This window comes from Podarcis pityusensis (assembly GCF_964106645.2).
Source record: "Podarcis pityusensis genome assembly, chromosome: 3".
NCBI classification, from domain to species: Eukaryota; Metazoa; Chordata; class Lepidosauria; order Squamata; family Lacertidae; genus Podarcis; species Podarcis pityusensis.
The window spans coordinates 84984581-85005516 of NC_138026.1; the positions used below are offsets into that span (position 1 = coordinate 84984581).

A 20936-nucleotide genomic window follows, 5' to 3' on the forward strand; every position below is an offset into this window, starting at 1 on the left:
CGGATCGCATTTGCAAAGAGCATGACTTTGTTTGCCCAATTAGCCACACCGCTTGCTTAATGGCTCCTTATATGTTTTAGCTGGCAGCATTCTTCGGGCCGGCTTAGCCTAGCGGTTACTTCGGCTAATCTTTGCAGATTCACCAATTGCTTAACGGCAGTTCGATACTCCGCGGGCGCTATCTGGCTTTTTTTACTCCTCGCAATTTAACTTGATTTATTAGCACCTCCAAATTTTATTTACATATCCAGGCTTCTACAGCGTTTGCAATACTACCGTCCTGAGCCCAAGAAGGAAGAAGCTGCGACTCAGTTTGTTTCACCCTTCCTTTCTTTTACCCAGTGCCAAAGACTTTTTAGAAAACTGCACTGAGCAACCAAGGCCTCCATCTCTCATAAAGATTTCCCCCAACAATTGCCAACAGCGGGCTGTCTCCCTTAGAAACGACTCTGTTGCCAGTCAGATCTGCCAGTCCACAAAGCACAAGCATCCCTTCAGCAGGACAGTCTTGAACTGAGAAAGCTTTTGAGACATTATAAAGACAAACACATACATTACTACATAAGCTGTCATGGATTACAAAAAGTACGCTGAATATGTGCAGTTTTCATAAGTATGAAACTGTACATGCTTAGTGCATTCTCTTGTAGTTTATAAATGTAGCCCAAATGCTTTTCCTTTTTGTGCTTTGCTGAGAGTTGTGACAGCAGGCGATATACCGTGCTGCAGCTGCCCTCACAGTGCAATTCTCTACGTGTCTACTCAGAAGTAAACCTTATTGGCTTCGCTTCAGTGTGAATCGCGCCCCCCTCCTTAAGTCGTTCTGTACTCGGCGTGGGAGACCTTTCGAGCCCTCCGGATGTTGCTGAACTACAACTCCCAGCACTCCAGGGCCACTGACCTGCTTGCTGGGAGTGATGGGAGTTCTAGTTCAGCAACACCTGGCAGGCCAAAGGTTCCCGAAATCTGTTTTGCTTGGATTGCAGCCCCTGAAATATTGCCTGTTTCTAAGTAACACCCTCCCCCCCCCAACAACATTGCTAAACCTGAGAGCAGCAGCAGCGGTAGCTATCTCCTTAAAATCAAATAAACTCAGACGAGAAAGAAAGTAAATGAATACACAGCAAACGAATTATTATTTAAATAGGCCGGCAGTTGGCAAGACCTCCTTCAAACGCCGCCCCCCCCCGCTACATTTGAAGCCTGTTTGTGATACAGCTCACGAACAAACTAACGTAATAACAGCGGCTGCAGCGGCTGTCTCTGGCATCGATTGATCTCGTCTGTTACAGCAGTGGGCGGGGGATGTTTCCCGTTAAAGTGGCCATCTTTGTGAGGGGCAGATGAAGCCGCTCGTAGTTATTTATTTATTTTTTTAAAGGAAAGGGGGGAAAAAAGAAAAGAGCTAGGGCAGGCGGAGCCGATCTGTTCCTTCCGAACCGAGCGATTGCTTCTGCCTGCAGCTCGCGCGGGCCGCGGAAGATGGCGGAGTGCGTTGGCGGGGACAGCAGGGTTTCTCGCCCCTCAGGGGGGCCGGGTCAAACTTGGTGCCTCAAGCGAGTGGGGATGAGCGAAGAGTGGCTGCTGCTGGAGGACGGCAGCGAGGTGAGAGAGAGCGCGGCGAGAGCTGCCCCACCCCCTCCTCGAGCGCCGGGGCTTTGAGGGGCGGCGGCGAAGTGAGGGACTGTGTTGGGAAGGGAAAGGGAAAGAGAAAGGAAAGCTGCGCCTCCTGTTGCCCGCATTTGGAACTGCGCCCTCCTTTGCCTCGGAGGGGAGCGCGCGAATTGCCCTCCTCAGCTGAGGGGGCCGGGTCGGGGCTGTGGGACCAATAAAGCAGCTGGGAGGCGGATATTAACTTTCTCATTTGCCTCTTGTACCGTATCCCTCTCAGCCCACTAACTGAAGCTTCTTCTTGTCCTTTCTCCACCCCATGGTTCCCCATAGCCTCGGTCTGAGCAGAATTGTTGTTGTTGTTTAGTCGTGTCCGACTCTTCGTGACCCCATGGACCAGAGCACGCCAGGCACTCCTGTCTTCCACTGCCTCCCGCAGTTTGGTCAAACTCATGCTGGTAGCTTTGAGAACACTGTCCAACCATCTCGTCCTCTGTCGTCCCCTTCTCTTTGTGCCCTCAATCTTTTCCAACATCAGGGTCTTTTCCAGGGAGTCTTCTCTTCTCATGAGGTGGCCAAAGTATTGGAGCCTCAGCTTCAGGATCTGTCCTTCCAGTGAGCACTCAGGGCTGATTTCCTTCAGAATGGATAGGTTTGATCTTCTTGCAGTCCATGGGACTCTCAAGAGTCTCCTCCAGCACCATAATTCAAAAGCATCAATTCTTCGGCGATCAGCCTTCTTTATGGTCCAGAGCAGAATTAGGTCAGCCCTAAAAGGCCAAAATTTAGAGCTGGGGCTGAATGGGTCGTCTTCTTCTGTTTTCAAAGTCCTTGTCCCACCTTTCAGTTTAAACTTTTAGGGTAACATTCAGTAAAACAATAAAGCCAATTAATACAATAAAAAAGCAGTGAACTGCCGAAATAAAACAGCAAATAAAGCAAAGCCCTCAACAGTCAGCCTAGTGGGCCAAAACGTGGTTTGTTGCCCTACCCTGTAATTTCCATCCAGTATTGTTATTATTTATTAAATTTTTATACCGTCCTTCATCCAGGGTGGTTTACAATATAAAAACACAGAAGTGTGTAACAGTAACAAACACACACACACCCAGTTTAAAAGGTCATACAGTACATTGTTTAACTGGCCAAAGGCTTGGGAGAAGAGTGTTTTTGCCAGACACCTAAAAATATGCAATGAAGGTGCCAGGCGAGCCGCCCTAGCGGGGGCATTCCACAAACAGAGAGCCACCACAGAAAAGACCCATTCTTGTGTTACCACCCTCATATGATTGTGGGGTCCCCCCCACTGTGCCCAAACGTTGCTTCATTTCCTTCTAGAATCTAGATTAAAGTGATGTAAGCGTTTACAGGATCACCTGTAACAGGACCACCTTAAGCATCTTCACTCTGAGCTATATCTTAGTTAAATGGTACTTGCTCTCCTGAATGTGCTTAAGATTGTAGCCACAGAGGTGTCCATGCTGGCACATCTTCATCATAAAAGATTTGACCTTCAGTTGTACTTCTTTAAGGCAGTTTAAAAGAAAGTTTCGCCTGCCTAACTTAACACTTGCCCATCTGTTGAAATCTAGTGAACATCTTTGCTGGTTATGACAAAGTAGTTAGCATAATCTAAAGCCAGCCTGCAAGCTTTTGACACCAAGCGAAATGCAGTTCACTGTTCATAAATGAACAGCAGCCTGCATCAGCAGCAAAATAAGCCTTCTGATTTTGTTATCGGTATGGAATTGCAAAAGCAAAGGTGTTCTCAAGCCCATGGATACATTTTGACTTTGAGTCTCAGGCTCCATAGGCCTGATTAAAATGTTGACCATAATTCTGGGAACAAATGCTGTGGAAGGTTTCAAGCTTTTATTAAAATTTATATCCTCCTTAGTGGCTCACAGTGCATAAAAATAAACAAGAAGAACCAATACAAGGTACTATAATGAAAGATATGACAGATCTTCAAAGGATTGTTGTTCGTGTGCAGTTATTTTGGTCGAAAAGTGTGATAACCTTACAAGTGACAGGATGGAGAAAATCTGTGATTTGTCAGCTGTGTCTATTACTTGGAAGCTCTGTACTTATGAACATGATAACCTCTGAAGCCATATGGTGAGATTGAACTGTGACAAGAGCCAGAAGGCAGGACAGAGTCTCCAAGAATCCCTGATCATATAGAAGCTGTGCAGCTTGAAAATATATTGACAAGCCTTCCCTCTTTTTAAGTCCCTGGAGGTGCTTTGAAAGCCATGCATCAACTGCAGAGCTTTGGGGTGAAGGAGAAATGAAGCATTTAATGTAACCTGAAAGGGGTTTATCTACAATACTGTATATATTGACATCATAGTCCAGATTGTTAAGTATTACGTTAATGTAATTTGAAGTTTGATCTTCATAGAAAAAAAATGAATAAATGTCCAATTGCTTAATACAGGCCTAAAGCTGAATTAAATGGGATTTTGAAGAATTTATAATTGCAATGGCATTCTCAGCTGTTATTGGCTACTCAGACTTGTTTGTTAGGCTACTTTGGATTTGCCTGCTAGAGTAAATAGCTCTTTTTACAAATAAACAAATACTCATTTGTGGAAAACTAATGAACAACAACAACAACAATAGTTCACAGGTTTCAAAAATGTGTTGACTGGGATAATATGTTTAGGTCTAATTAATGAAGAGGTTAATGTTGTAGAGTAAACTTACTTGCCAGGCTTAGCTAGCTTAGCTCTCACCTTAAGGGGAAGGCAATCAAGCCTATTGTTGTACCTCAGTCTACTAGAGAAGCTCAGTGTGTGAAGACATTTTGAACTGCTTGCTGCAGCTCAGACCGCATGGCTTTTACAAGCCATTATTGTGTTACTATACCACCTGTGCAACTTTTTCTGAATGCTGTATGGAAAAGTACATGAATCTGAGCTTTGAAGAGTTTGTAAGTAAACCATTTTTAACTTCCCAAATGTGTGGCCATTTTCAATGTTAGAGGAAGAGGAGAACTTTGGGAAGAACTTAGAAGGGCATATTTTAAAGGTCTAACAGCATATATTTCCATGCTTTACTTTGCTGCATATTTTGTGATTTTAAATTTATGCTGGGGTTCTCTCACTAAGGAGTACTTGCCCCAAACTTGCATTTTGGCATCCAAGAAATCATCTTTTTATATTCCTGTATTTCATTGCAACCAACATTGACATATCAAACAATCTTGGCACTGCAAGTAAAATAATGGAATACTTGTATGGTGGCTTAATGTATTCCCTTGAATTACTGTAAGAAACTAATGAAATACCCATTTCACAGCATTGAAATCCAGAATAGATATGTTGGAGATATTGGAAAAGGAGATTATTAATTGCTTGCTTGTTTGTTTGTTTAGGTAAGTATAGGTCGAGGAACTGGTGCTACTTACCAACTGATGTCAAAATCCTGTCCTTTGATGATCTCCCGGAACCACTGTGTTTTCCAGCAAAATACTGATGGGCAGTGGACAGTGATTGATAACAAGGTACGGAAAGTTACTAAAAATGAATTGACTTGAAAGATGCTGAATGTGGAATCCAGTTTGAAAATGTGATCAGGAAAGCTGGAGTGCCAGGCGAACTACATGAAAAGCTAATTTTGTATGCAGTTTGTAGAACAGTTTATGGCTGTGATAATGTATACCTGATTCTGTAGACTTTCTTTGTGAGAATTACCTCAGTAATACAGTGGGCCCTCCGGATACGAATTTAATTCATTCCGGGGGTCCGTGTGCACCCCGAAAAAAACGTAACTAGAGATTCTGCTTCTGCGCATGTGCAAGGCGCGCAGAGCGCTTCTGTGCATGCACACATGGCGAAACCCGGAAGTATACACTTCTGGGTTTGCTGCATTCATAACCTGAAAGTTATGTAACCAGAGTGGTACATAACTAGAGGGTCCACTGTATAGGATTTTTTTCTTTCATATAGTACTTGGGATTTATCATCTAGACTACAGAATTGATGAAGTAGCTATAATGAGTGGTATCCTAAGATTATGTGAGTGCAAGTTTTCTCTGTCCAATTTTGTGCAGTTTCTTCCTTCCACTGTCACCCCTTCCCACCGGTGAAACCAGCCACATTGTTGTTCAGGAAGGCCAACAGACTTATGGAAAGTTTTTTGGGGGGAGCTGCCATGGTAGCGGGGGCTGGTTGCCTGGGAAGCCTGTGGCACACAAAATAGTAGTACTTGTAATAATAATAATATTTATAATAAAAATAATAAAAAATAGAAATCCTACAGCAGCACACATAGGATTTTAAAACAATATATAAAATATACAGTATATACATGAGAAAGACGTAGTACTTATAACCTTAACCAGTAAAACAAGTAAAAAATAAGCCACAAGCTCTGGCCTTAATATTCTTCAAAAAACCTGAACAAACTGCTAAAGTGAGATGGAAGTTCTGAATTCCGTAGCTGGGATGCCATCACCAATAAGGTCCTGCAGTTACTGTATACTGAATTTCAGATGATTGTGGCACTTAATACTTAAAAGTACTACAGAAGTGTTAAAACATGCATTATCTACTTGTAATCCTTATAGCGGGAAAAGCCAGTGTTCTCTTTCTTGCAGATGGGGGTGGGTGGTAATGCTGAGAGAGAGTTTGAAAACGTGGCTTGCATTAGCTCACCTATTGAGTTTATGGCAGTCTTTTCTTTCAAGGAGCATTTGAGAGATACCCCTTTTCATCCACATAGCAGCCCCGTGGGGTTGGTTAGGGGCGGCTGTGAGTGGCCATGCATTTGAACCCAGTAATCCCTGGTTCCAAACCCAGCACTCTTGCCCATTTTACCACACATTTTGCTTTGGATGCTATTTTGTCTTGTTGTATGTGCTGTCCTTTTAAAGATAACGCAAATATCTTTTCGATTATTCCCCCCCCCTTTTTTTGAAAGAGCTTTGTGTAAAGCAGGGGTGGTGAATCTGTGGTCCTCCAGATGTTGCTGGTCTACACCTCTAATCATTCCTGACTATGGGCAGTGCTTGCTGGGGCTGATGAGAGTTGGAGTCAACATCTGGAGGGGCACAGGTTCGTGACCCCAGCTTAAAGTGTGGAGATCCCAAATATTTTGGTTAGTTCAGCTGATGAAGGGAAACTTGCCACACTTCCAACATATAAATCATGTCTTGAGTGTCATGTGTACCAGGGGCTGTTTTTTTAAATCTTGATTTATCTTCTCAGGGAGTTGTAATAAATTTCTTTGGGCTACAGTCCCACTTACCTGGGAGTAAGTCTAGGACTAACTTCTGATTAGATGTGCATAGGATTGCACTGCTAGTTTTCTGGACAAGTCACTTAATCAGCATGGATACATAAAATACAAAATCTGCTCTTGGCTCAGATGTTTCCTATTGGAGTGGGAAATACTGCTTGTGTCTCATGCTAATTCTACTCTAGTGCTGGATCGCTGTTTTTTGTTTGTTTGCAGTATTATTTGAGGAGTGCCAGGTTTTCCTTGCTGGCTTGTTTTTCTGGTCTGTTTGTTTTATTTTTTGATGTGCAGAAAAACAAGCACCTTTCCTAGCTCTCTCTTCTTATTATTTATCTTTCCCAGAGTCTAAATGGTGTCTGGCTGAATTGTGAACGCATTGATCCATCACGGCCCTATCTCTTACACGAAGGCGACTATATCCAATTAGGAGTTCCTTTTAAAAACAGAGAAACAGCTGAGTATGAATATACACTAATAAGGGAAGATTGGAAGAAAGTCAGTCCATTTCTGGCGCTGAAAAATGACCAGCTGACAGAGAAAACGAAAGACACGAGGGCTAAGCGTAAAATTAGCTTGGAGGAATCTGAGGCATCTGGAGCGGAAGGGCCTTCCAATTCCAGAACCAAAAGAGACAGGGTGTCTTCAGAAAATGACTCTTTGGGGAAATGTGAGGGAGGCAGGACAGAACTGTCCAGACAAACAACAGAAAACATGGAAACAGTGTTGGTTTCTCCAAGGCCCAGTAAAAAGGAGAAGAAGAAAAATCACTGTAGCACCATTCCGCCTGAGCATGGTTTAGCTCTTCTTTCTAAGGACCATAAAGCCCCAAATTTGGCACAGTCTTGGAATGGTTTGGAACAAATAATGAAAACTCTAGCAGATATGACAAAGCTAAAAGCCAAGATGCAGGAGAAACAGACAGCTGTCCTGAATGTGAGGCAAATGAACAAGTGTGCTCCTGTAGAGATCCAGGTTTTGGAGCAGGAATTGCAGGAACTGAGGGAGCAGTTATGCACTGAGCAGGAGCAGCAACAGCAGCAAGTGGAGCAGTTGCAGAAGACCGTCTGTGAAGAATTGGAGGTAGGTGCAGCTGTGATACTTCACCCACCCACTCTCATGTACCATTTGAAAACTTGCAAGTGTTGAAGTTGTGCCTAAGCAAGAATGATTGGATGGGGGAAAGGTTAGCATTTTTAGCATTGCCATAGTCTCCCAAACTACCACACCTTCATTTTCAGCACTGAGGTTTCTTAGTCCTCCATTTAGTGTGCCTAATGAGCTATTTTCAACAGTGTTGCCAACTTGTTTGAAACTATAGTTTAGCTGCTTAAAAATCCCAGCTGGTTTAGTTATTAGCACAGGGTAGATTAATTATGACATTTCTCCTACACTGAAATACAGTGGTGCCCCGCAAGACGAATGCCTCGCAAGACGGAAAACCCGCTAGACGAAAGGGTTTTCCGTTTTGGAGGTGCTTCGCAAAACGAATTTCCTATGTGCTTGCTTCGCAAGATGAAAATGTCTTGCGAGTTCCTGCGGGGTTTTTTTCCTTTCCCCCCCCTTTTTCCCAAGCCGCTAAACCGCTTATCAGCTGATGGCTAAGCCGCTTATCAGGTGATCTTTAAGCCGCTTAACAGCTGATGCTAAGCCGCTTATCAGCTGATCTTTAAGCCGCTTAACAGCTGATGCTAAGCCGCTTATCAGCTGATCTTTAAGCCGGCTAAGCCGCTAATACTGTAGCGCTAAGCCGCTAAACCTCTAATGGGCTTGCTTCGCAAGACGAAAAAACCCGCAAGACGAAGAGACTCGCGGAACGGATTCTTTTCGTCTTGTGAGGCACCACTGTATCTGACGACAAGGAAAAAGCATGTGCAACATCATGTACACAGTGTATTGCGGTAACTTATTTCAGTGCTCATACATTGATTAGGCTGCCCAGTCATGTACCATACCTTATTTCATACAAAAATTATCACATGTATAAAACTACTATGCATGAAGGAGTCAACACTTGGTCCTGTTTCACCGTAGAGTTTGTATTTTTAAAAATAAGTGCAGCATTTTAAAATTCACTGTAGTTGTTTTATGATGAGATTGGCAAAGAGAGAATTGTTTGCTCCCTGTCCTAATTTCCTCGGATTTCTTGTGTTGCAAAAAGCCCATTGATTAGTGAGACACATGAGTTGCATTTCTGCATATGGTGCATCTTTTGGTGAGACTAGGCAAGATAGCAAGATCAGCAACAATGGACATGTTGCTCTCAGGATACTTGATGTGTTTTTAACATGGCTGCATCTACTGGCTTGTGAGCCACAGCTTACTGAGGTCTAGCACCGAGGGCCTTCTGGCGGTTCCCTCACTGCGAGAAGCCAAGTTACAGGGAACCAGGCAGAGGGCCTTCTCGGTAGTGGCGCCCGCCCTGTGGAACGCCCTCCCACCAGATGTCAAAGACAACAACAACTACCAGACTTTTAGAAGACATCTGAAGGCAGCCCAGTTTAGGGAAGTTTTTAATGTTTGATGTATCACAATATTTTAATATTCTTTTGGAAGCCGCCCAGAGTGGCTGGGGAAACCCAGCCAGATGGGTGGAGTATAAATAATAAATTATTATTATTATTATTATTATTATTATTATTATTATTATTACTGTATTTGAATGATGGACACCAGAAGATCAGTACTGAAGTGCAAGGCCTCTCTCTCCTAGAGCTATGGGTTCAATAAAAAGATGTGAAGTGAATGGATTGTTGTTGTCTGATGGGCACAGTAGTTAGCAGAATATTGCTTCACTTCCTTACTAGTTGCACAGTCACTTCAGTAGAGATTACAATACTGTTCTTTGCTTTGACCCTAAAATACTTCTAGTTCTTCCATCAGCAACTCTGCTTGAAATTCCTGCTGATGAAGTAGTAGCGCTAAGGAAAGTGTCTAGCAGTAAATGAACAATGGAAATACACTGTGTTTAATTATCTTTGTCCCTGTTTGATTCCTCATGGCCCCTGCTAGAGAAGGGATAAGAATAGGATGGGTGGCAAAACAGAACTTCCCCTTTTGTCTGTGAAAGAAAGCCAACGAGTTTTATCACAGCAGGGTATAACACGGCTTCATTTGGTACAGTGGTACCTCAGGTTACATACGCTTCAGGTTACAGACTCCGCTAACCCATAAATAGTGCTTCATGTTAAGAACTTTTGCTTCAGGATGAGAACAGAAATCATGCTCCGGCGGCACGGCAGCAGCAGGAGGTTCCATTAGCTAAAGTGGTGCTTCAGGTTAAGAACGGACCTCTGGAACGAATTAAGTACTTAACCCGAGGTACCACTGTAGTTTGTAACCACAGCGTAGGCTGTGCACACATTACCCCTTCTCTGGCTCCAGTGCGCTCCCACTGCTGGTCTTTGAACCTGAGTAGACATGAAGTTAGCCACAATGCGTAGGTATCCTGGAGTCTTGTTTGCTGTTCTTCTAAACAGCCTCCATTGATTAAAAAATGAAAGCCATGGTGAAGCTGAGGTCTGTAGCTCTTAGGCAGCTCTCAGCGACAGCTTCAGTGAATTGGAGTTCAGTGTGGGTAAGCAAATTAGGTAATGGGCATCAGATGACGACATCCCCACTCCTTCTCTGGCATGAACAACAACCTAAAAAAGCAACCTGAAACACTGCCGGAAAAACCCCCTCAATGTATTTCAAGGCACCAATGTGCATATAGCCTGAGTGTGCAATTAAATTGCTAGATCATGGTTAATGCCCTAGCTATTATAACCATGGTGTTATCCCAGCTCTTTATTTCATAGTTCAATAAACACATTCTCCATATCTGTAATACTTAATTTCCTCTTAATATATTGTAATTCTAACTCACTATGATCATATTATAATTTTGTGATTTTTGAAAAATAAAGCAGTAAGCTTCACCAATACCAGTTGTTCACTAATTTGTCTTTAAAAATCTGTTTTACTTTGATTACCTTTTTTCATGTTTTTACACATATGATTCCAGCTCTTTATAGGTTTATAGTTCTATATGAACATATAACAAATTGTTTAGTTATCAAAGGAAGCTGTCTTTTAAATAATTTAATAAACATATGATGGGATCTCTAAGCGTGCTAAATTGAAAAAATATTTTTAAGTACCTCCAGGACCATTCTCCAGTATTTTACTCACCTCTGCATATTCCTGCTAAGTGTGAAAGAAATCTCTTTTCTGTTTTTGACAAAGCCAACTATTCCTTAGATTTGTGAGCTAAGAGAAACCTACAACTAATAAGGGTTGTCTGCTAAAACACAGTGATTCATGGCTGCTTCACACGTTACTTCAGTGAACAAGCATGTTATTGCTTGTGGCAGATGCTCACAAATGATTATGAATGGATAAGAAATGTGGCTTGCAATCTATTGTTTTTATTTACATCAAAATGTTCTATCACATTGCATCATCTGTATTGTATTGCGCTTGTGATGGTAAAACATCACCATTGATAGTGTATACATGATGGTAGCTTAGGGGCAGTAGGTTTGCTGTGTATCCTGTCTGTTCCTCTTAGCACCATTGGTGGGACAATCAAGGGGAGAACCATTACATTGACTTCCTGCCACACCCCCAGAACTTTGTCAGAGGTGCAGGAACAAGCTTGTTCTTGAAGAGGTAGAATTGAACTGGGCAGCTTCTTGGGTTGTGACTGTCACATACATTCTGCCATGCTGCCTCAGTCCTTTCGGCAATCCTTTCCGGTATGGGGACTGCATTCATTCATTCGTTTGTTCTTTCATTCCCCACCTTTTTGCCTGACAGGGACTCAAGGCGGCTTACAGATAAAGTAAGAATAGCAAAAACAGGGAGTTCCAGAGTCTGGGAGCAGCCACTGAGAAGACCTCTCTGTGTCCCCAAGTCTGCCTGTGAGGGTGGCAGGTTTGAGAGAAGTTTCTGCAGCTATTAAGGGCAGTGAAGACAGCTAAGCACACAGTTCTAGTTGTGTGAGTGTGTGTTAGCAGCACACACCGCTAACTGTGGCCTAATGTTACACAATTTTTGCTAATTGGAAAGCTCCAATGAGTTTAGTAGAGCTCACCTTTATCATAGTAAACTGCACTTTAAATATTCAGAAACACTTTCTAAAAATGTTTAAACTCACCTTGTTAATGTCCATAAAGACTACACGTTACAGCCAGCAAGCAGGACTTTTAAAACTGCTCTTCCAACAATGTAGAGCAGCTATAACATCCACTGCCTGCAACAGTTATTGTAGGTGACTGCTTCTTCCACCAAGGAGAAAGCCATCAATGATTCACATTCTTGTGATAGCACATATTCTAGCAAGGAGGGAGCAAAGAAGACACTGCTCCGGCTATTTTCCTTCCCTGTTAGAAACATTGGGAGCTACTTTATGCTGATTTAGACCAATGGTCGGTCTGTCTCAGTTTTGTCTACACTGGCTGGCAGAGGCTCACTAGGATTTCATATTAGGTTCTCTCCAAGCCCTACCTGGAGATGCCAAGGATTGAACCTGGGGTCTTCTGCACTTAAAGTAGATGCTTTACCACTGAGCTAGGGCCCTTCTCCCTTGCCCATACAACCACAGCAGAGAGAACAAACAAGTGAAGATACTCTAGGCATTACATGATTAGATAGTGCAGGGGTCTGCAACCCGCGGCTCCGGAGCCGCATGTGGCTCTTTTACACCTTTGCCGCGGCTCCGGGGCGAATACTAGCGAGGGGAGGAGCCGCATTGTGCGCCCCGACACTCCCAACTGTGGCGGGCGCTGTACTGGCTGTGACGTCGCATGGGGGCGGTGCGTGCGTTAGTCACGCACCGTCCCGATGTCACCTTCCTGCCCGCCCGCCCGCTACATTGTAAGGGGCATGTACGCTGGTCACTGTTTTGAAGGGGAGTGAAGAACACACACACACACACAAAAAGGTAACTTGTTAATTTAACGTTTATTTCTATGAGGAGGAGTAATTCTGAGGGGTCAAACAAAGAAATAATAAAAAAGTGACAAAAAAGTTATTTTTATAATAATAGTAGTAGTAATAATAATAATAATAAAAATTTATTTATATCCCGCCCTCCCCAGCCGAAGCCGGGCTCAGGGCAGCTAACAACAATCAAATAATCAAACAATCAAATAATCAAACATTCTAAAAACATTTCATTCTAAAAATTAATTAAAATCAAATTAATGTTAACCGTTGAGCAAAATTCTGTGCAGGTTGCCAGAGGAGGGAGTCAGGCTGGGCCCTGACCAAAGGCCTGGTGGAACAACTCTGTCTTGCAGGCCTTGCGGAAAGATGTCAGGTCCCACAGGGTCCTAGTCTCTTGTGACAGAGCGTTCCACCAGATTGGAGCCGCAGCCGAGAAAGCCCTGGCTCTAGTTGAGGCCAGCCTAACCTCTCTGAGGCCTGGGACCTTCAGGATGTTTTTATTTGCAGACCGTAGGTTCCTCTGTGGGGCATACCAGGAGAGGCGGTCCCGTAGGTACGAGGGTCCTAGGCCGTATAGGGCTTTAAAGGTTAAAACCAGCACCTTAAACCTGATCCTGTACTCCACCGGGAGCCAGTGCAGCTGGTATAGTACCGGATGAATGTGATCTCGCAGCGAAGACCCCATAAGGAGTCTCGCCGCGGCATTCTGCACCCGCTGGAGTTTCTGGGTCAGTCTCAAGGGCAGCCCCACGTAGAGCGAGTTACAATAATCCAGTCTGGAGGTGACCGTCACGTGGATCACAGTGGCTAGGTCAGGGCGAGAGAGATAAGGGGCCAACTGCTTAGCTTGGCGGAGATGAAAAAATGCCGCCTTTGTTATAGCTGTAATCTGCGCCTCCATAGAGAGGGAGGTATCGAAGATTACACCCAAACTCTTAATGGACGGTGCTGGCACTAATTGCACCCCCGCAAGAGATGGGAGTTGCCCCCCCAATCCCATATCGTCCTGTCCCAGCCAGAGGACCTCTGTCTTCGAAGGATTTAACTTCAACCAGCTTCCACGTAACCATCCAGCCACAGCTTCCAAACATCTGGTAAGTGTGTCTGGGGCCGAGTCAGGATGGCCATCCATCAACAGATAGAGTTGGGTGTCATCAGCATACTGATGGCAACCCAGCCCAAAACTCCGGACAAGCTGGGCGAGGGGGCGCATAAAGATGTTAAAAAGCATCGGGGAGAGTATCGCACCCTGAGGCACTCCACACACCAAGGAGTGGCACGATGACAGTTCCCCCCCAAGCGCCACCCTCTGTCCCCGACCAGAGAGAAACGAGCGCAGCCATTGAAGGACTGTGCCCTGGATCCCCACGTCGGCAAGGCGGTGGTCCAGGAGTTCGTGATCGACCATGTCGAAGGCTGCTGACAGGTCCAGAAGAATCAGCAGCCCCGACGAGTCAATGACGAGTTTTGCGGCTCCCAGTTTTTTTTTCCTTCGGAAACGGGTCCAAGTGGCTCTTTTTGTCTTAAAGGTTGCAGACCCCTGAGATAGTGTATTGTATAGGGGTATGTGTCTCTGATTAGGAATACTGTAAAAATAAAAATAATTGAAGATTTCCTTTTCAGGTTTCAGTTTTGTGTAGGCAGCAGCCATTTTATTGTTATTTTATAACTGCATGGAAGAAAACTTGTTTGACTCCTTTTAGCATATTTTTCCACTAGCTTCTGTTATCCTTCATGTTGTTCTTAGTTCTATATGTCTTTCCTTTACTTGACTGACAGGCTCTTATTTATTGTTTAGGGAGCAAAAGAGGAAGAAGGAGAAGGGAGACTGAAGGAACAACTGACCCAGGTTCTAGTGCAGGTAACGTAGCACAGTGTTAGGTTATTTCCAATGTTTGTATCGCTTGAGGATGTTCAAATGTTACCCCCACTGGTGAATTGCCAGGATGCTTAGTTCTGCCTCTTGCAGTGAGACATGCTTGATTGGCTGCAAGTAGCAAAAATAGTGGATGATTAGGAAGAACAGAAAAGACAGTATCAAAACCACAAGCAATCTGTAATGATGGCTTGTTGAATTTGATTTTTTCTTGGCTTGGTCCCATCATTTTGTAAGTTATTACTGTTCATCCCACTGCTGCAGCACATTCTCTTCCCTCTTGGCACACCTTCACAAAATGTTACCTGGGCCAGAGGGTCTTTTTCTATCATGAGGATCATTTAGGAAATGTGTGGTAAGCTCTTTGCTAGGAGTAGAAACCTGTTGCTATCCAGATGTTGTTAGACTCCTCCACCAATCCCAACCAGCATGGTCAGTGTCAAGGATTGGAGTTGTAATTCACCAACATGTGGAGGCCCACAGGTTCCCAAACTGGATGGTCGCTACTTTTGTGACCAAAGGCAGACTTATTTCCAGGTGCTACAATCATGGGAATTACCGCTGGCCTATAAATGTTCATTCAGCTCCTGATGTTATAGTTATATGTATGAGTACATTCTTAGGGCCAATTCAAGGTGTTGGTATCAGTGAACAAAACGTTGAAGAGCTTAGGACCCAATACTTGAAGGCACACCTGCCCCAGAACCATCCAACCTGAGTTGTAAGGTTTGTGCACAAGACTCTGCTTGTGGTGTCCTCACTAAGAATAGGCTAGGGAGCCACTCCGTATAGAAGGGCCTCTCAGATGTGGCACCCTGTCTATGAAACCTGTAGTAGAAAGCCAGTTGTCTCCCATTTTATGGTCATTCAGGTGACAGCTTCCTATTTTTGCAAGTATTCAAAGCAGTGTCGGCGTGGCCTTATCTGGTTAACTGGGTGTGATACACTGCTGTTAATTGTATTTTATGATTAATTTTATTTTAACTTTGTTTTGTATAGTTCATCTGGTTACCTTTGTACAGTTAGCAGCATCCTTACATACCTTTTGCCTATTCATTTTTCTAATCTAAATAAGTTTTAAGTATGTGTATGTTTTACGGATTATGTTTATTTAGAGGAAATGAGTTTTATTCATGCAGTGGGTTGACATATTTTCAGGATGCGAAATAGAATCTGGCATGCCTAATTGGTATGTTAATGAGAATTTGTGTTTGGTATCTTATTTCTCAGCATCGTGCTTTGATGGAAGAACTGAGCCGTAGCAAGAAGGATTTTGAAGAGATCATTAAAGCCAAGGACAGGGAACTGAAAGAGACTAAGGTATGAACAGAAGAAAAATACACAACAGTCGAAGTTTAGACCTTGCTCCAAAGCCTCACACTTTGCAGCTTAAGGAAGTTGCTCTCTGCTTTTCCATAGGTTCCCACCACCTTGCTTTTATTTCTACACTGTGGTGAAGTGGAGGGTTTTAGCTGTATATAACTTTAGGGGCAATTTGTTTTGTGCAGATTTTTAAGTTTAATAAAGTTTTCACCTTTCAGAAAGTATGTCTCACGTGCCCAATACATTCTCATTCTTCTACCATTGTTTACCTGATGTTTTTGGGTTCGTTTTCTTCTGGGCTACAGGAAGAGAAGGAGAAGGCACGAGCACAAAAGGAAGAGGCCTTGAGCCACATGAATGATGTACTGGAGAATGAGCTGCAGTGTACTATTTGCTCTGAACACTTCATTGAGGTAAGATTTGAAAGATAAAAACTTTAAGAAGCAGTAGTAAGTATACATATATTTTAATCCCCTTTTATTGACACCAAATCAGTTTGAAAGTTGCTGAACCCAATTTTTATTCCTGGGATTTCTGTGGGTTGGATCCAATGATTCTGTGAGCAGAAGTCTGCTCATGAAACTTCCTGCTCATGGAAGGGATATGTATGTGATATACACAATTTCCTTTAAAAGAATTAAATAAACATTTGATTTAATGAATAAACATTATACATGCTATACAAACTCCAAAAGATAATACAGATATTAGAATATCATTTAATGCAACACATTCTATTATATAAATACATCCTATGCCCTTTTAAAATGTGTTCTTTTGTGGGGGGCTATTGGGTTGTTGTTTTTATTAGGTATTTTGTGGTTTTATATCTTGATTTTATTCTGTAAACCGCCCTGAGACCCCTGGGTATAGGGCAGTATATATATATTCAATAATAATACAGTAATAATAATAGTAATAATAAAGAATAATAATAAACCTTTTCAATAATCCTACAATATCTTACTAAAAGACCATTGGCATCACAATTATTACATTTTATCATACCTTTAAAATATGTTAAATATCAATCTACTTTTTAAAAATAAGTATACAGATTATTTCCAAAAATCTCAATTTCGAATAATTGCTTCCAAAAATGTACATGTCTAAGTTCATTTCCTTTATAGCGACAAATAAATAATACGTTATTCCTAGTTTTTATATATACACACACAATATTACTGGTTTCCATTTATTCATTTCCTCTTTTATCCTTTTATGCGGATGTTTAATAGAATCATAGTTGGAAGGGACCCTGCGAATCATCTAGTCCAACCCTGTGCGATGCAGGAATATGCGGCTGTCCCATACAGGGATTGAACCTGTAACCTTGGTGTTATCAGCATCATGTTCTAACCAGCCAAGCTATCCAGTTCTGACAGTTCATTTTCTTACATTGTTTTTAGTATTTTGAATTTTATTTTCCATTCTGAGCTGCCTTGAAGCTTCTGTAAATAAAGCAGGATAGAAATCCTAATCTAATGTATTATATATAATATGAACTTTTCAGGCTGTCACTCTCAACTGTGCACACAGCTTCTGCTCCTATTGCATCAATGAATGGATGAAGCGTAAGCTGGAGTGTCCAATATGTAGAGGGACGATATTATCCAAGACACGATCGCTAGTTCTGGACAATTGTATTGATAGGATGGTGGAAAACCTGGATGATGAGACGAAGCATCGCCACCTTTCCCTCATCCAAGAGCGAAAAGGTGAGAGGTGGGTCCTCCATTCCTAAGGCATTTGAACATTCCTTGGTACCTGCGTAGTGTAGTGTTTAATTAGAAATATATTGATAGCAAACTACAGTTAGGTTTCTGTGCCTTGCTTTATTTCTGTTCATGAATAAAGCTTTTTCAGTTTCAGATGCTGTTTTGGAGACAGCATTTCAAAGCTAACAGCAAGGTTGTTGTACATCCACCCACCCACACCTAAAGATACAAAAACTTAGAAAAATTTAGATATTGCAATTTGGGTTAATCTTCTAATTCAGCCACCTTCTTCATTTCATGCTAGCATTACTTACATTATTTATTATATTTACATTCGATTTTCCGTCATGCAGCTGCTGAGAAGACACTGACTAGAATCTAGCTTTGCTCCTTTAAATTCCTGGGAGTTCACCTTAGTGAAGACGTCACTTGGAAAAACAATATAACTCAGGTGGTTAGGAAGGCCCAACAGAGACTCCATTCCTCAGGGTCTTGCGAAAGAACAATGTTAAACAACAATTTATGACCTCCTTCTACCAGTCCACAATAGAAAGTGTCTTCTCATATTGTATCACAGTGTGGTACGTTGGCTTGACAGCCACGGACAGAAAGTCTTTACAGAGGGTGGTGAACACAGCACATGATATCATGGGCTGTCCCCTGAGCCTGCTAGATGACATTGAAAGGGATCGTTGCCTTAGGAGAGTGAGAAAAATTCTCAGGGACGATTCACATCCCGGCCAGCACCTCTTTAATCTTCTACCCTCAGGCAGGAGAAATATAAGTATAATCAGTCGTACCAACAGGCTAAAAAACAGTTTCTATCTGTGGGCTGTTAGGCTGCTGAACGGAAAATAATATAGTGCAGCAGACTTTCAGGGTTGGTGTGTTGTGCGACAAGCACACAGAGTGCAATGGGACTGAGTTGGGGGGAGGGAGGCTCAGTTAATTTCATTGTATACAGGTTGTACATGGACAATAAAGGTATTATTATTATTATTATTATTATTATTATTATTATATAACTTCAGACTATGCTCTAGGACAGGGGATCCCAAATGGGGTCCATGGACTACCTGGAAGCTTCATTCAGGTGGTCTGCAGTGGGTCTGTGGATTTGTGGTTGAAGATGGGAGAGAGTACATCCGTTATATGAAATATTCGTATTGATTTTTAATTGTATTTTTATTGCTCCTTTTGTTTATTATCTTGCATTGGGTTGTATTACAATTTGACTTCTATGGAATTCAAATTGTAATACAATTAAATAAAATGCAATATATAAGAAATAAAAGAAGCAATAAAAACCCAATTAATATCATGTAGCCTCTAGCACAGCACATTATAATTGCTACAACAGGCAGAAAAGACCATTTCAGGTGGTTGGGGGTTGGAATTTGGGGACCACCTCCCTAGGACCAACTAATTAACTGTTATGTTGCAAGTGAGGATGGCATGTCTGCTACAAGCAGTCAAGCAGTCTAGAGTTCATCTTAGAGTCCCAGTGATGGTCAAACTTTGCCCTTCAGCTGTTTTGGGACTACAATTCCCATCATCCCTGACAACTGGTTCTGTTAGCTAGGGATGATGGGAGTTGTAGTCCCAAAACAGCTGGAGGGCAAAGTTTGGCCATCAGTGGCTTAGACAGAGACACCTTGCATTGCTCCACCTCTGTATTGATTTTATGTTGAGACATTGTGTCTCCTTTGTTTCTCTTTCTTCCTCTTCTCTAACCCTCTCTGTGCTTTTAAGCATTGTGTTTGAGACAGTTGTGTACTTCCTTGAGAGAAGAGTGGGCATTGGTCCAAGGGAAGAGACAGTATTCGGTATGAAAGACCAGAGCTGTGCAGAATATAAAAGTTTTACCCTTGAGTACTGAAAGCAAAGCCCACTCCCCCTTAGTCCTCATTACCCTTTGCCTATACTGTACTTTTAAATGTATTTTTCCTGCACCATTGAAAAACAAATATACTCCCAAACTTAAATCCTTTGGTTGGGTATTCCTGCACTTGCCTCAAATCACTTTTGCTTTTCTTTTTTTATCTGTGTATTTTAATTGCAGGGAAGCAGGTTGTTGCAGAGAACCCAGCGTCAGAAAGTGAGAGCAGTACTCTCAGCACGTCCTCAGACAGCGAGAGCAGCAGCATTACCTCAACATTAGACAGCGAGAGCAGTAGCCTTACATCTGTGCAGTCCATCATGTCATTAAGCAGCTTTGAAAGTGATGACTATGAGGGAGACTCTGACAGCCACCATGTTATCTGAAATACCTGCACCGTACCCTTGCAGTTGTTTGGAGCCTGCTCTGGATGCTTTCTGGGAGAAAGGATTGGACACTTGGAACAATGAAGAGACTGGAATTTGAATTGTGGATTAAAAGGGCTTGGCAGGGTCCTGTTCTTTTCTTAAGTGAATGTGCGATGTCCTCATCTCTGAAGAGTATGATTGAAAACTGTTAGGCTCAAACCCATTTTTAATACTAGGTGACTAAACCCATGTTTCTGTTCTTGCTATGAAAATTCTTGGAGTTGACAATGTACCACCAAACTTAAATTTAACTGCTTCCCTCCTAATAGGTTGGAGAGTGCCAGCTCATCAGCTAAATAACTGCTTAAGTGTAACCTGATGTAGTACATATTTGCTTTTTGTGTCAGAAAGCTGTTTACACATGACTCATGGGTTCATAAAGAGAATAAGGATATTTACAGCTGCATAAGTCTGGAGAAATTGTCAAGGTTAAATTTACCATGCCCTAAGCCCCAAAGAGTTTGATACCTAGCTTCACAGAAAAGCATCTTAATCACTTTCTCTCAAGCTCTGTTGCCAAAATTGAGCAGACACAGTCAAAACTGTAGCAGCGCTTTTGCATTTCTCTCTCTGTGTGTATGTGTGTGTGTGTGTAGAGTGTGGTAGGAGGGCTTTGGCTGAGAGAAGAAGTTGCATTTCTGAATGAGCAGAAGGTGGCACTACATATTTATCAGTATTCACAGTATGTTGCTGGTACAGCACTATAAGTTTGCAGCAACTCAGGTTCCATTTCAGGGGCTTTGGCTTCAAATTAGCAGGCAAATTGGATTGGCAGCTGTTTCTGTTTTTTGTTTCCTTGATATGTCTTGGGGTGGTTATTTATTTCTTTGTTTAAAAGTTACAATTTATATAAAAGAACAAAAAACCTGTCATTTCTGCTCAAGTTGCTTTCATAAGCCAATATCCTTTCTTCGTGTTTCTGAATGTGT

The 20936-nt window shown here is 42.4% G+C and overlaps 1 protein-coding gene across 2 annotated transcripts; it reads left to right on the top strand.

The window, feature by feature from the left end:
* Positions 1 to 1306: 1306 nt before the first annotated feature.
* RNF8 (ring finger protein 8) lies at positions 1307 to 20109 on the top strand. 2 transcript variants are annotated; one of them, XM_081000208.1, is made up of 8 exons: positions 1307 to 1605; positions 4991 to 5119; positions 7198 to 7935; positions 14582 to 14644; positions 15890 to 15979; positions 16288 to 16395; positions 17496 to 17707; positions 19763 to 19939. In XM_081000208.1, exons 1-8 carry the CDS (start codon positions 1483 to 1485, stop codon positions 19800 to 19802), a joined length of 1503 nt encoding a protein of 500 aa, XP_080856334.1. In that variant the 5' UTR covers positions 1307 to 1482; the 3' UTR covers positions 19803 to 19939. The 2 variants fall into 2 exon arrangements, with proteins under 2 accessions (XP_080856334.1, XP_080856333.1); XM_081000207.1 differs by having other exon boundaries at positions 1309 to 1605; positions 17496 to 17700; positions 19763 to 20109.
* The last annotated feature ends 827 nt before the right edge of the window (positions 20110 to 20936 follow it).

Excerpts from the sequence above, each read along its gene's own strand:
- RNF8 (XM_081000207.1), top strand. The coding sequence starts at position 1,483 with ATGGCGGAGTGCGTTGGCGGGGACAGCAGGGTTTCTCGCCCCTCAGGG. Across the intron at positions 15,980-16,287 it reads GGGAACTGAAAGAGACTAAG|GAAGAGAAGGAGAAGGCACG; the intron begins GTATGAACAGAA and ends TCTGGGCTACAG. Across the intron at positions 17,701-19,762 it reads CCTCATCCAAGAGCGAAAAG|GGAAGCAGGTTGTTGCAGAG; the intron begins GTGAGAGGTGGG and ends TTTTAATTGCAG.